General features: G+C 53.0%; 1 protein-coding gene across 2 annotated transcripts in view; it reads left to right on the top strand.

The window, feature by feature from the left end:
- The window catches only part of LOC127586039 (retinoic acid receptor RXR-beta-A-like), a 78,385-nt gene extending 65,587 nt beyond the window's left edge, over positions 1–12,798 (top strand). For both annotated transcript variants that reach the window (XM_052043813.1, XM_052043812.1), the window contains 4 exons: positions 6,182–6,314; positions 8,671–8,762; positions 9,414–9,519; positions 11,319–12,798. In XM_052043813.1, coding sequence (XP_051899773.1) covers positions 6,182–6,314; positions 8,671–8,762; positions 9,414–9,519; positions 11,319–11,466 — 479 coding nt within the window. In that variant the 3' untranslated portion in view covers positions 11,467–12,798. The remainder of the gene's footprint in view (positions 1–6,181; positions 6,315–8,670; positions 8,763–9,413; positions 9,520–11,318) is intronic.
- Positions 12,799–14,367: the final 1,569 nt, after the last annotated feature.

Raw genomic sequence — 14,367 nt, 5'->3', positions numbered from 1 at the left:
ATGCAGCACATGGTAAAGCATAGCAGGCGTGACTTTGCCTAACAGCCACTTTGTTAACCACAATTAGCTTAACTCAAAGGTTCACTGTAGTTTTAAACAAGACTCATTGACTGGGGCAACCAGAGACTGCAGACGCTGGGAATCTGGAGCAACGCACAAAATGCTGGAGGAACTCGGCGGGTCAGGCAGCATCTGTGGAGGGAAACGAACAGTCGACGTTTCGGGCCGAGACCCTTCATCAGGACTAGAAAGGACGAGGATAAGAGGGGAGGCGGGGGAGGACGAGCTGGCGGGTGATAGGTGAGACGAGTCTGGGTGAGCAGATGGTCGGAGAGCAGCAGAGATCACGGAGGGGGAGCGATGAGAGAGGATCTCACAGAGGAGGAAAACTTCTTCAGGGTAGGGACACCGCAAAGAGGCTTTGTGGTGGAGCAGCAAAACAGAGGCAGAAGTGATTCAGTAGATGCTGGTTACCAATCCTTTAGTTTACTTCCAGAACCCACTACACGTACTCCAATATTACCCACACCTGATGAACCCGGCCAGGGTTCAATCTCGGCGAGTTCTTCTCTCAGTCCTGAGGGAGATCTACTTCAGTGGTTGGTCTCTGGGGTCACGTGTAAGGCAACTTTTATACGTTTCTTTGCATACCTCCCAAATGTCGCTTAGTTCTTTGTTGTCCTTTGCACAGATGTAAATCCAATCCTTACCCATATATGTTCCTTCATCTTTTTCAAATTCCTGTTGACACCAAAGCACATTTACTTCAACCATTTGGTTCCTTAATTATCAGAATGTTTGCTTGTGCAAGTCACCCCTTTCCACGAGATGCCAGTTCCCAAACGTCACCGTCTGCCCTCTGGATCGCTCTCAGTGGGATGTTTACAATAGGACAGTCCACGGGGCTGTAAAGCTGCCTGGGTTCTGTTCTCACTTGATGCTGCCCAGGTGTCGATGACACTACCTTCCTTCATTGTTCTGCGGTTCCCAACGTCTCTTCCCAGCCGGCAAAGTGTCCTCCCAGAGCCTGATGGGATACTTGACGTTGCTGTGGCTGTTAGACTAGGGTTGTTCTGTGAGCTGGCATGGACTTGATAGGCTGAATGGCCTTCCGTGTGGTATGGTTCCCTTTCAGCTGTATCAGGGATGCAAGCCTGACTGGGCAAGGTCGACGTTACCCATCCCTTGTTTGGTATTGGTTTATTATTGTCACTTGTACCGAGGTACAGTGGAAAAATTTGTCTTGTAAACCGATCATACAGGTCAATTCATTACACAGTGCAGTTACATTGAGTTAGTACAGAGTGCATTGATGTAGTACAGTAACAGTGCAAAGTGTCACAGCTACAGAGAAAGTGCAGTGCAATAAGGTGCAAGGTCACAACAAGGTAGATCGTGAGGTCAGAGTCCATCTGATTGTATAAAAGAAGGTGGTGTGGGTGAGTGGTGGCCTCGGACCACCCCAGTCGATGTGAGGACAGGGTTCCCGAGGCCGGGGAGTTGCAGGGTTTGGACCAGTGAGGATGGTGTGTGAGTGGGGGAGGGAGAGATCCTGAGGCTGGGCTGTTCCCTGTGCCTGATGGGCCCAGCGAACATCAGTCCTTGCCATGGTACAGCTCACTGCTATGACATCTGCCCCTGCTCAGACTTAGACCATCGAGGCTATGGGCCAGATGCTGGAAAGTGGGATCCATACAGATAGGTGCCCACTGGTCAGCATGGACGTGGTGGGCCGAATGGCCTGCTTCCCTGCTGTCTGACTCGGTCAGGACCGAGCAGGTGAGCCAGGTCTTTGTCAACTGCACTCGATGTGGATTGGTCCCCATGGATACTGGTGTCCCGGTGCCCGCGATACACTGGGGTAGCTTGTGTTCTCCTTGGAGAACGGGCCTTATGAAGTTGTAACCTGTGTCGACTAACGGTTCTGGCTCAGACTGGGGTTGGGTGTTTCCCCAGGGGTGCTCTGGTTGCCAATGGGAGAGGTTCCCCCGAGGTACGAGATTGAAGAGTGGCCACTACTGTCTCAGGATGCGGTGCATTACCACGAGGGTTCCAGTTGTCTGGGAGCTGAAGGAGAAGCGGGTGACATTGTCCTGGGGTGATGGCGGATTGGGACATCCGCAGGCGTAGGGAAGGGTGGCAATGGGGGCAGGGGGGTACGTTCCAGGGTATCTGGGAGCTGGTAGGGGGTGGGAGGTGAGTGCTCCTGAGGTATTGGAAAGAGTTTGGGTGGCAGGAAACCCCACTGGGGTATTGGAGAGAGAGGGGGGGGACAGCGGGGCCGTTCCCCAGGGCAGTGGGGAGAAGGGGGGATGGGAGAGAACTTTCCCATCGCTCAGGGAAGGAAGTCCCCTGGGTCCTAATGGGTCAGGGTTTGAGTGGTGGAGGGGGCTCTTTCCTCTGAGTTGGGACAGGGTTTAGAGTAATACAGCACAGAAACAGGCCCCTTGGTCCAACTGGTCCATGCCAACCACAGCATCCTCCCTGTAGTCTCGGTTGCCTGTGTTCGGCCCATTACCCTCCAAGCCCCTCCCCTCCATGTACCTATCCAAATGCCTCTTAAATGTTGCAATTGTACCCGCCTCGACCACTTCCTCTGGCAGCTCGTTCCGGGTACTCACCACCCTCTGTGTAAAGACGTTACCTCTCAGCTTTCTTTTAAATCTCCCCCCTCTTATCTTGTATCTGTGCCCTCTAGTTCTGGACTCCTCAACCCTGGGGAAAAGCCGGCGACCGTCCACCTTATCCATACCCCTCATGAATTTATAAACTTCTATGAGGGCACCCCTCATTCTGCTGCACTCCAGGGAATAAAGATCCAGCGTGGCCGACCTCTCCCTATAACTCAGGCCCTCCAGTCCAGGCAGCATCCTCGTAAATCTCTTCTGCACCCACTCCAGCTTGACAGTGTCTTTCCTATAACAGGGGGACCGAAACTGTGCACAATACTCCGAGTGCGGCCTCACCAACAACTTGCATAACTGCAACATAATGTCCCTACTCCTGAACTCTGTACCCTGACTGGTGAAGGCCAGCGTGTCAAACGCCTTCTTCACCACCCTGTCTATCTGTGCGGCCGCTTTCGGTGAACTGTGCACTTGTACTCCCAGGTCCCTCTGTTCCACAACACTTATCGGTTCATAGCACAAGTTCTAGGCTGGTTTGACTTTCGAAAATGCATCACCTCACACTTATCTGTATTGAAATCCATTTGCCATTCCTCAGCCCATCTCCCTGACTGATCAAGATCTCTTTGCAATGCATTGTAACCTGCTTCACTATCAACAAGTCCCCCTAATTTAGTATCATCAGCAAACTTGCTAATTGTGCCATGTACATTCACATCCAAATCATTTACATAAATAATGAATAACAGAGGTCCCAACACTGACCGCTGGGGCAGCTCCCTAGTCACAGGCCTCCAGTCGGAGAATCAACCTTCAACCATCACCCTCTGCTTCCTGTCAGAGCCAATTCTGAATCCACCTCGCCAGCTCCTCCTGAATCCCACACTACCCAACCTCCCGGATCAGCCTGCCATGTGGGACCTTGTCAAAGGCCTTACTAAAGTCCACGTAGACAACATCCACTGCCCTACCTTCATCGATCCCCTTAGTTGCCTCTTCGAAGAACTCCAAAAGATTTGTCAGACATGACCTCCCACACACAGAACCACACTGACTATTCCTGATCAGGCCTTGCCTATCCAAGTGATGGAAGATCTTGTCCCTCAGAATTCCCTCCAGTAACTTCCCTACAACTGAAGTCAGGCTCACCTGCCTGTAGTTCCCTGGCCTGTCCTTGCTACCCTTCTTGAAGAAAGGAACAACATTAGCCACACTCCAGTCTTCAGAAACTTTGCCAGTGGCTAACGACAAAATAAATATCTCTACAAAGGCCTCCGTGATTTCTTCCCTGGCCTCCCATTAGGTCCAGGGATGCACTTGGTCAGGCCCTGGGGATCTGCCCACCTTAAAGCTCTTCAAGGCTGCAAATACCTCCTTCCTCGTAATAAGTATATGATCCAAGACCTTGCTACTTATCACCCTCATTTCTCTGGCATCCATGATATTCTCCTTTGTAAACACCAAGGTGAAATAGACACTAAAAATCTCGGCCATCTCCTGCTGCTCCATACATAGGCAGCCCCGATGGTCTTTAAGAGGACCTAGTCTCTCCCCAGTCACCCTTTTGCTGTTAATACAACTGAAGAACCTCTTGGGATTACCTTTAACCCTGCCTGCCAAATCCATCTCATGCTCTCCTTTTGCCCTCCTGATTTCCCTCTTACGCCTGGTCTAAAACTTTTTATATTCATTGAGGGATTCATTCGTACCCAGCTGCCTAAATGCGATGAACGCTCCCTTTTTCCTGAGGAGGGCCTCCTGAGGGTTCCCTGAACTTGGTATGTCTACCCTTCACCCTAACAGGAACATGCTGCCCCTGGACTTGCGATATGACCCTTTTAAAAGCCTCCCACTTGCCAACTGTTCCTTTGCCTTTAAATCAAGTCAACCCCAGCTAGATCCTGCCCAATGCCCTCAAAGCTGGCCCTGCTCCAGTTCAGGACTTTAGCCTGTGCACCCGTTCTATCTGTTTCCATAACTATTTTAAAACTAATAGAATTGTGGTCACTGGACCCAGAGTGCTCCCCAACTGACACTTCAGTTACTTGGCCCCCCTCATTCCCTAAGAGGAGGTCCAGTATTGCTCCTTCCTGAGTAAGTTCCTCTATATGTTGTGTGAGGAAGTTGCCTTGGACGCACGACACAAATCCGCCCCATCCAGGCCCTTTGCAGTCTGGGTGGCCCAGTCCATACCGGGAAAATCCCTCATGAGCACTACCCTACTACTTTCAGAACTACGTGCAACTTCTCGACACATCTGCTCCTCAAGTTCCCGCTGACTATTGAGGGGCCTACAATATAGCCCTACCAAGGTGACCATCCCCTTCTTATTTCTAAGTTCTACCCACGGCACGGTAGTGTGGCGGTTAGCGTAACGCTATTACAGCGCCAGCGACCTGGGTTCAATTCCGGCCACTGTCTATAAGGAGTTTGTACGTTCTCCCTGTGACTACGTGGAGTTTCCTCCGGGTGCTCCAGTTTCCTCCCATATTCCAAAGACGTACGGGTTAGGAAGTTGTGGGCATGCTATGTTGGCGCCGGAAGTGTGGCGACACTTGTGGGCTGCCCCCAGAACACTCTACGCAAAAGATGCATTTCACTGTGTGTTTCGATGTACGTGTGACCAATAAATATCTTATAAGTAAACTCGTTAGATGATCCCTCAAGAATATCCTCTCGAAGCACTGCTGTGATGTCCTCCCTTACCAACGAGGCAACACCCCCTCCACCCCTACCTGTTCCTCCGTCACGCCTAAAGCATTGGTATCCTGGATCATTGAGTTGCCAGTCCTCAGCCACACTTCTCTTATGGCCACAATGTCCCAGTCCCTGGAGGCAATGCATGCCCTCAGTTCGTCCGCCTTACATGCATCGAAATAGATGCAATTTAAGGCAGTGGTCCCACCTGCCTTTTGACTGTAAACGTGGCTCTCCTGATTGCTAGGATTACACGCCTTGGCTGCTGCATGTACCCCTGTCTTCTCACTGGCTTCCTGCTATTTATTGTCCCACCTGTACTGCCCCAGGGCAGTGGTGCTGGCTGTCCTTCTGTGCCCTCTATAGAACCCAGAACAGTGCAGCACAGGAATAGGCCCTTCGGCCCACCATGTCTGTGCTGAACACGATGCCAAATTAAACTAAATCTCTTCTGCCTGCACATGATCCACATCCCTCCATTCCCGGCATATTCATGTGACTATCTAACAGTCTCATAAACGCCACTGTCGTATCTGCCTCTGCCCCACCCCTGGCAGCCCGTTCCAGTTACCCACCACCTCTCTCTGAGTTTTTATAAAGAAAAACTTGCCTCGCACATCTCCTTTAAACTTTCCCCCGCATCCTCACTCCGGTTCTCTGTGCCATGGAGTTTACTAGTTGGGGAGCTCCCGTGACGTGTGTGAGAAGCCGAGGTGACGGACTGAAGCCTGACAGTGGCGGGCGTGACGGCGGGGAGCAGTGGCGGGCGTGACGGTGGGGGTGTCTGGGGGACAGTGCCAGTGTGATCCCCGACTGGGTCCTGTCTGTGTGACGACACTGTGTCCTGTGCCCTCCAGGTTGGAATGAGCTCCTGATCGCCTCGTTCTCCCACCGGTCGATAACCGTGAAGGATGGGATCCTCCTCGCCACTGGACTCCATGTTCACCGCAACAGCGCGCACAGCGCCGGGGTTGGAGCCATCTTCGACAGGTTGGTGTGTTGGGGCGCAGTCGTGGCCGGCTGCTGCCATCACCGTGGGGAGTGACTTGGGGATCAGCTGGATCAGTGGGCCAGGAGCTGAGGTTCAGCATTGGGAATTAAGATCAAATGTAAGGGGGACGTACACAGCTAACGGCAGGGCCCTCAACAGCATTGACGTACAGACGGATCTTGGGGTCCAAGGCCGCAGCTCCCTGAACGTGGCCACACAAGTAGGGTGGTGAAGGGGGTGTACGGCGTGCTTGCCTTCATCGGTCAGGGTACGTAGTATAAGAAGTCAGGAGCTCATGTTGCAGCTGTATAAAACTTTGCTCAGGCCGCACGGAGTATTGTGTGCACTTCTGGTCGCCCTGTTACAGGAAGGATGTGGAGGCTTTGGAGAGGGTGCAGAAGAGGTTCACCAGGATGCTGCCTGGATTAGAGAGTGTTAGCTGTAGGGAGAGGTTGGACAAACAGGTGTTGTTTTATCTGGAGCGTCAGAGGCTGACGGGAGATCTGATAGAGGTTTATAAAGTTACGAGAGTCGTAGATAGGGTAGACAACCAGTATATCTTTTTCCCAGGGTAGGAATGCCAAATACTAGAGGGCATGCATTTAAGGTGAGAGGGGGAAAGTTTAGAGGAGATGTGTGGGGCAAGTTTTTTTTATACAGGGTGGTGGGTGCCTGGAACGGGCTGCCAGGGGTGGCGGTGGAGGCTGAAGCAAGAGTGGATTTTAAGAGGCTTTTACATACAGACATGAATATGTAGGAAATAAAGGGAATTAGATAGAACATAAAACAGTACAACATAGGAACAGACCCTTCGGCCCACAATGTTCTGCCGAACTAGTTAAACTAGCAATTAAATCCCAAACTAAACGAATCCCTTCTGCCCACGCAATGTCCACATCCCTCCATTCTCTGCACATTCGTGTGACTACCTCAGAGCCTCTTAAACACCTCAGTCGTAACTGCCTCCACCCCCACCCCTCTGTGTTTCAAAATAAAACTTGCCCCACACATCTCCTTTGAACTTCCCCCCCTCTCACCTTAAACGCATGTCCTCCAGAATTAGCTGTTCCGATGCTGGAGAAAAGAAACCGACTGTCTGCCCTGTCTAAGCCTCTCATAATCTTATAAACTTCTATCAGGTCTCCCCTCAGCCTCTGCCACGACAGAAACAAACAACCCAAGTTTGTCCAACCGTGGATCACGTGCAGGCTGAAGAGGTTGAATTAATGCGGCATCATATTCAGCACAGATGTTGTGGGCCGAAGGGCCTGTTCCTGTGCCGTACTGTTCTGTGTTCTCTGTTGGTTCTTGGGCCCATGAAGATGCTGGGCATGAAATCGTTGAACCCAAATGTTTCATTATAATTTGCCACAGAACTCTCAACCCCGCTGAAAATTTGGGAAATATTAAATATTCTCATGTTCTCTTCTGGCATAATAGCAGACCGTTTGGCCCATCTAGACTATGCTAGCTCTCGGAGCATTCCCAGCAGCCCCATTCTCCCACTTACTTCCCCTCTTGTCTGCACTGGGACAACAAGGGCTACTTATGGATGGACTTAAAGCTCACTTTTTGGAGGAAGAAGTGCAGAGCACTGGTATCTAACCAGTGCAGGGTGTGTGTAATCAGAGAGTGTAGCAGGAGCTTCACTCTGTATCCAACCTGTGTTGTCCTTGTCTTGGGAATGGTTAATGGGGCGGTGTAGAGGGAGTGTAGATGGGGCGGTGTAGAAGGAGCTTCACTGTGTATCCAACTTAAGGGTTCTGCCTGGATTTAAGAGTTTTAGCTATAAGGGGAGGTTGGACACACTTGGGTTGTTTTCTCTGGAGTGTCGGAGGCTGAGGGGAGATCTGATAGAGGTTTATGTAACCACGAGAGGCACAGGTAGGGAAGACAGTCAGATTCTTTCTCCCAGGGTAGAAGTGTTAAGTACCAGAGGACGTGTATTTCAGGCGAGGTGGGGGGGGGGGGAAGTATTTCCACAGAGAGCGGTGGGTGCCTGGAATGTGCTGCCAGAGCAGGTGATCAAAGCAGATACACCAGTGGTGTTCAGCACGGGTTTGTCCAGACATATGAAGAGGCTGGGAATGGAGGGAGACGGACCATGTGCAGGCAGATGGGATTAGCTTGGATTGGGATCATGCTCAGCACAGACATAGTGGGCCGAAGGGCCTGTTCCCGTGCCGTACTGTTCCACGAGCTGCACTTTCTCTGGGAGTGTTGGATGGGACTGTGTGGAGGGAGCTGTACCCCGGATCGAGCCTGCACTAAACCTTCCCTGGCTCTGAGCTCCTGAAGTGTCGGCCAGGAGATCCACCTCTCTCGGTTGTAATGTGCTTCTGTCTCCGTCTCCAGGGTCCTCACCGAGTTGGTCTCCAAGATGAGGGACATGCAGATGGACAAGTCGGAGCTCGGCTGCCTCCGTGCCATCATCCTCTTCAACCCTGGTATGTCGGGCACTCTCACCACTCGTGCTGTGGTGGGGACGTGGGAGCCAGGGGTAGGTGAGGGTGGGACAGGCAGCGAGAGAGGGAGCAGAGGAGGGAATTCCTACTGCCCTGGTCCATGGATTTCCTGGTGTTAATGTACCAGGGTCTGGGTCAGGGGGCCTCAGGGTTAATGTTGAAATTGCCCTGTGTCTGTGTGTACACCTGTATGTGCTCTCTCTCGCGCGCTCTCTCTCTCTCGCGCTCTCTCTCTCTCTCGCGCTCTCTCTCTCTCTCGCGCTCTCTCTCTCTCTCTCCCTCTCACCCAGTGGATGTTGGGTATCTGGAGCACTGCCTGAGGGGGGATTAGCGGCAGGGACACTCACAACATTGACGGAGAGTGAGCCTGTAACCACACGGCACAGACCGAGTGCAGGGGAATGGTGTCAATGTGAATGGGAACGATGGCCGGCATGGGCAAGATGGGCCGAATGGCCTGGCTCCTAAAGCGCGATTCTCTGACCCGGTGAGCAGGGTGGGGTGGAACATGGGCGATGGGGTATGTGGGAGGGACCGGGGGGTTTGACCCTCGGTGCTTTGCACAGAGAGGTTTTGTTGAACGATGTGATGACTGGAGTGGTTTGGATTCTCTCCGACCTCACTGTCCCACAGATGCGAAGGGACTGTCCAATCCGGCCGACGTGGAGGTTCTCCGGGAGAAGGTTTACGCTTCACTCGAGTCGTACTGCAAGCAGAGGTACCCCGACCAGTTGGGCAGGTGAGAGCATCGGCAGTGACCCCTCCCCCACCCCTGCCCAGTGCTCCCTCCCCCACCTCCCCGCCCCTGCCCGGTGCCCCCTCCCCCACCCCTGTCCAGTGCCGTCTCCACCATGAGTTCCTGTACCTTCCAGTCCCAGCCCTGCTCCCCTCCAGGACTTGCTCCCTCACCGTATCGAGTGGAGCCCACACTGTCCCGGTGAAGCCCAGCTGTGCTGTGTGTTGGGGAGGAGGTGGGGTTGTGGTGAAGGGGGAGCTTCATGGAATCACTCACATGTGCCCTTACAGCCCACCTCATCCATGGAATGATCCATCTGCTACGTGATATAACGATATATCTCGGTACATGTGACAATAAACCAATTCCAATTCCAACCGTGATGGCTCACTGACTGATCTCACTTGCCCATATTAGTCCTGTGTCTCTCTGAACCCTTCCTATTCAAACTCCTGTTAAACGTTGTAACTGTACCCGCCTCTACCGCTTCCTCTGGCGGCTCGTCCCACACATCCACCACCCTCTGCGTGGGAAAAGTTGCCCCTCAGGCCCCCTTTAAACTTCTCCCCTCTCACCTTAAGTCTACACCCTCTAGCTCTAGACTCCCCTGCCCCGGGAAAAGATTCTATCTTTCCCATCTACGCTCCTCATCATTTTATGAACCCCTCTAAGGTCACCTCTCAGCCTCCTGTGTTCCAGTGAGAACAATCCCAGCCTGTCCAACCTCTCCTCGTAACCGCAGCCCTCCATCCCAGGCAACGTCCCGGTGAACCTCTTCTGCACCCTCTCTGTTGCTACCACATCCGTCCTGTAGTGTAGCGACCGGAACAGTAATCCAAATGCGGTCTGACCAACGTTTCGTACAGCTGCTACCTGCCATCCAAACCCTGATGCCCTGTGCCCCGGCCCATGAAGGCAAGAACGCCAAATGCCGCCTTCGTTATCCTGTCTACCCATGTCCCCGCTTTCAGGGACCCCAAGGTCACTCTGTGCGTCGACCCTCCCCCGGCCCCTACCTTTCACTCTATCTGCCCCACCAGACTTCGACCTCCCAAAGTGCATGATCTCACACGTGTCTGGATTAAATCCCACCGGGCTGGTGCGGGAAGGAGTCCTTGATGGTTTTGCTGAGGTTCGTTTATGGTGTACAAGATGATAAGAGGCGGAGATCGAGTGGACAGTCAGAGAATTTTTCCCAGGGTGAAAATTGGTAACACGAGGGGACATAATTTTAAGGTGATTGGAGGAAGGTATAAGGGGGATGTCAGGGGTGAGTTTTTTACACAGAGAGTGGTGGGTGTGTGGAACGCACTGCCTGCAGAGGTTGTGGGGGCAGATATATTAGGGACATTTAAGAGACTCTTAGATAGACACATGAATGATAGAGAAATGGAGGGCTATGTGGGAGGGAAGGGTTAGATAGATCTTAGAGCAGGATAAAATGTCGGCACGACATTGTGGGCCGAAGGGCCTGTACTGTGCTGTAGTGTTTGATGTTTATGAAGGGCAAGCTTGGTGGTGGAGGGTTATGGAGGGTGTAGCTTTACAGAGATTGGGGAGAGGTGGGTTGCTGGGGCGGCATTGTGGAGGGAAAGGGGAGGCGGAGAGAGGGATTGAGGATGGGGAGGGGAGGAGGGAGGGAGGTGTGTTGCGGAGGTGGGGCTGATGGTGGGGTGGTGAAGTGTTCGGGAGGGAGCCGCCGGTGCTGTGTAGGGCTGGTGTGCGGGACACAGCAGCCTCAGCATCTCCAGGCCCTGCCTGGCTCCCCCCGGGCCGTTGCTGACCCTCTGCTCTCCTGCCAGGTTTGCCAAGCTCCTTCTGCGTCTGCCCGCACTGCGCTCCATCGGCCTCAAGTGCCTGGAGCACCTCTTCTTCTTCAAGCTGATCGGGGACACCCCCATCGACACCTTCCTGATGGAGATGCTGGAGGCCCCCCACCAGTTGTCCTGAGCCCCAGCTCTGAGGAGGTGCCAAGGTGGCGGAGGCATGGAGTGTGGGGCACTCGACACCGCGGCGAGCAGGGGGAAAGGCGCTGGGAGCAAACAGCGGGAGCCGGGAGAGGGTCTCCGGAGACGCGGGCCCTGGTTTTGTCTCTGACCTCGTCGGCTGTCTGTGTGTGAACTCCCAGAGCAGGGTCTTGCATCACTCCCGATGCATTCGGCACTTTGGAGGGGTTACCCTGACAACCAGTGACCACGGCCACATCGAGGATGCTGCAAGGGACAGTGGGCTGCCTCGGAGGCTCCATCGGGAGGGGCAGGGTCGAGGAGAAGCCCCTCGGGATCAGTGCAGGACTGTGATCGACAAACTCTCCTTGGGCTGCCTGCTCCATGGATGGCCTCCATTTGCAGTTGTCTCTGTTGGGTGTGCTCTGTCCTGCAGAGGTCCAGCGTCAAGGAGGCTCCCTGCTCATCAGTGGGACGCTGCCCCTGTGTTTTACTCCAGCTAGGAACTCTGCTTATCATGTACCCTGGAGCCTCATGATCTGTGGACGTTCCGACTGAGGCACAATGATGGGTAGATTAACAAATTAACACTGTCCCACCCCTGCGTGTGTGATGGGACGGTGTAGAGGAAGCTGTACTCTAGCCTGAGTTGTACCTGCTCTGGGAATGTGTCATGGGGCAGTGTAGAGGGAGCTTCACGCTGTGTCTGACCCTGGGAGTGTGTGATGGGACGGTGTAGAGGGAGCTTCACCCTGTGTCTGACCCCGGGAGTGTGTGATGGGACGGTGTAGAGGGAGCTTCACTCTGTGTCTGACCCCAGGAGTGTGTGATGGGACGGTGTAGAGGGAGCTTCACCCTGTGTCTGACCCCGGGAGTGTGTGATGGAACGGTGTAGATGGAGCTTCACTCTGTGTCTGACCCCAGGAGTGTGTGATGGGACAGTGTAGAGGGAGCTTCACTCTGCGTCTAACCTGAGTTGTAGCTCCCACAGTGTCTGCAACCAGAGGTGCTGGACGCTGGTGTCCTGAGAGGAGCCAAATACTGGTCAACACTAACGTCTCGTGGGATTTCAGTGACATGGGTCCGGAGAGCCTCAGAGACTACCTGTTCACACCACTGAGGGGAAACACTGGGCCTCACTACATGAGGAACAAGGGAGAATTGTCGTGCTTTTGCTTCAGAGTCCGTTCCATCGAATAGTCGCATCAGCTTTCTGCTGGTTTGGTGATGGCTGCGATTGGCAATGCAACATGTTCAACTAAATAATCTTGGCATTGTGATGTTTTGACCTGTATTTTGCTACAAAACCCATACATAAAAGAAATCACTGACTCCACCGGTCTGATGCACAGGTCTGTGTTGAAGCAAAAAAGCCATCTGATTGCCTGCCTCTCTGGTGTGTTTCTGCTCTTCATGCTGCGAGAAGGGTGTGGGTGATGGGGTCAGGATCTGCTGGCCTCCTCAACTGCCTGAGGATGGTCCCGTACTCCCTCAGCCCTTGAGGGGAAGGGACTTGCAGGGTGAATGAGCTGGAGTGATGGTCAAGTCAAGCTGAGTTTACTGTCCAGTGCGCAAGTCCGGTGAGGTACAGATACAACGGAAAACTTGCAGCAGCATCGCAGGCAGGTAGGTACAGACAACACACACACACAACGTCAACTGTACAGGAGAGTGAAGGGAGAGAAAAAGAAACAGTGCAAAACCAAGGCATTAGTGCAAAAACAGACACAATCAGAGATAAGTCCACGGTAGCGCAAGAGATGGTCCCTCGTGTTCCGTTGCTGAGGCAGGGTTAGGGGTGTGCAGGTCGGTTCAAGAACCTGATGGCTGAAGGGAAGTAGCTGTTCCTGAACCTGGTGGTGTGGGACCAGGCTTCTGTACCTCCTGCCCCACAGTAGCTGTGAAAAGAAGGCACAGCCCGGATGGTGCGGATCTTTGATGGCTATTGCCTTCGTCAGGCAGCGCCTCCTGTAGATACTCCCAATGGTGGGGAGGGATGTGCCCGTGATGTATTGGGCAGAGTCCGCTACTCTCTGCAGCTGCTTGTGTCCGTGCACATTCGAATTGTCGTCCCAGACCGTGATGCAACCAGTCAGGATACTTTCAACAGGACATCTGCAGAAGTTTCTGAGAGTGTTCGGTGACATCTCAAATCTCCTTAAGCTTCTGAGAAAGTACAGGCACTGGTGCGCTTTGCTAATTCCCTTCAACCATCTGGTTCTTGAACGAACCTTCACACCCCTAATCACCCCCTCAGTACAGCAACACTGTGACCACTTCGCACCACAATGGACTTTGTCCTAATTGTTTTCTCTTGCAAGATTTATGTATAGTTTATGATAAATTTATGTTTTTCTTGTGAGTGCTGCTTATCTGATGCTCTGTGCCTGTGATGCTGCTGCAAGTAAGTTTCTCATCGCACCTGTGCACACACGTACGTGTGTGTGGGACAGTAAACTCTTTGGTGATTGCATCTCTGTGCTGGGCCCAGGACAGTGCACCCAGTGGCTGAAGGGCTCTGGATGCCCCTCACGGGCTGCGCGCTGCGGTCGCGGTGGCGGGAGAGGATGCTCACAGTGCTGGGAAGACCTCTGATCACATAGACCACCTTGGATCAGGCTGCCTGCAGTTGGGGCTACACCGGGAGGGGCGCAAACATCTGGCTTGTGTAAAGTGGGCACACTCTGCTTCCTGGGAGCCATTGGTGCCCAGGTCAGAATCGATCATCATCACTGACTTGTCTGCTGTGAAGTTTGTTGTTCTGTGGCAGCAGTACAGTGCAAAGACATAAACTTACTATAAGTTACCAAATAAATAAATAGTGCAGACAGAAAGGAATAAGGAGGTAGTGTTCATGGGTTCATGGACTGTTTCTGGTCGCCCCATTATAGGAAGGATGTGGAGG

Source organism: Pristis pectinata, chromosome 34 (assembly GCF_009764475.1).
Source record: "Pristis pectinata isolate sPriPec2 chromosome 34, sPriPec2.1.pri, whole genome shotgun sequence".
NCBI lineage: Eukaryota > Metazoa > Chordata > Chondrichthyes > Rhinopristiformes > Pristidae > Pristis > Pristis pectinata.
The sequence above is the reverse complement of the archived record's forward strand: the minus strand, read 5'-3'. Positions and strand labels throughout refer to the sequence as shown.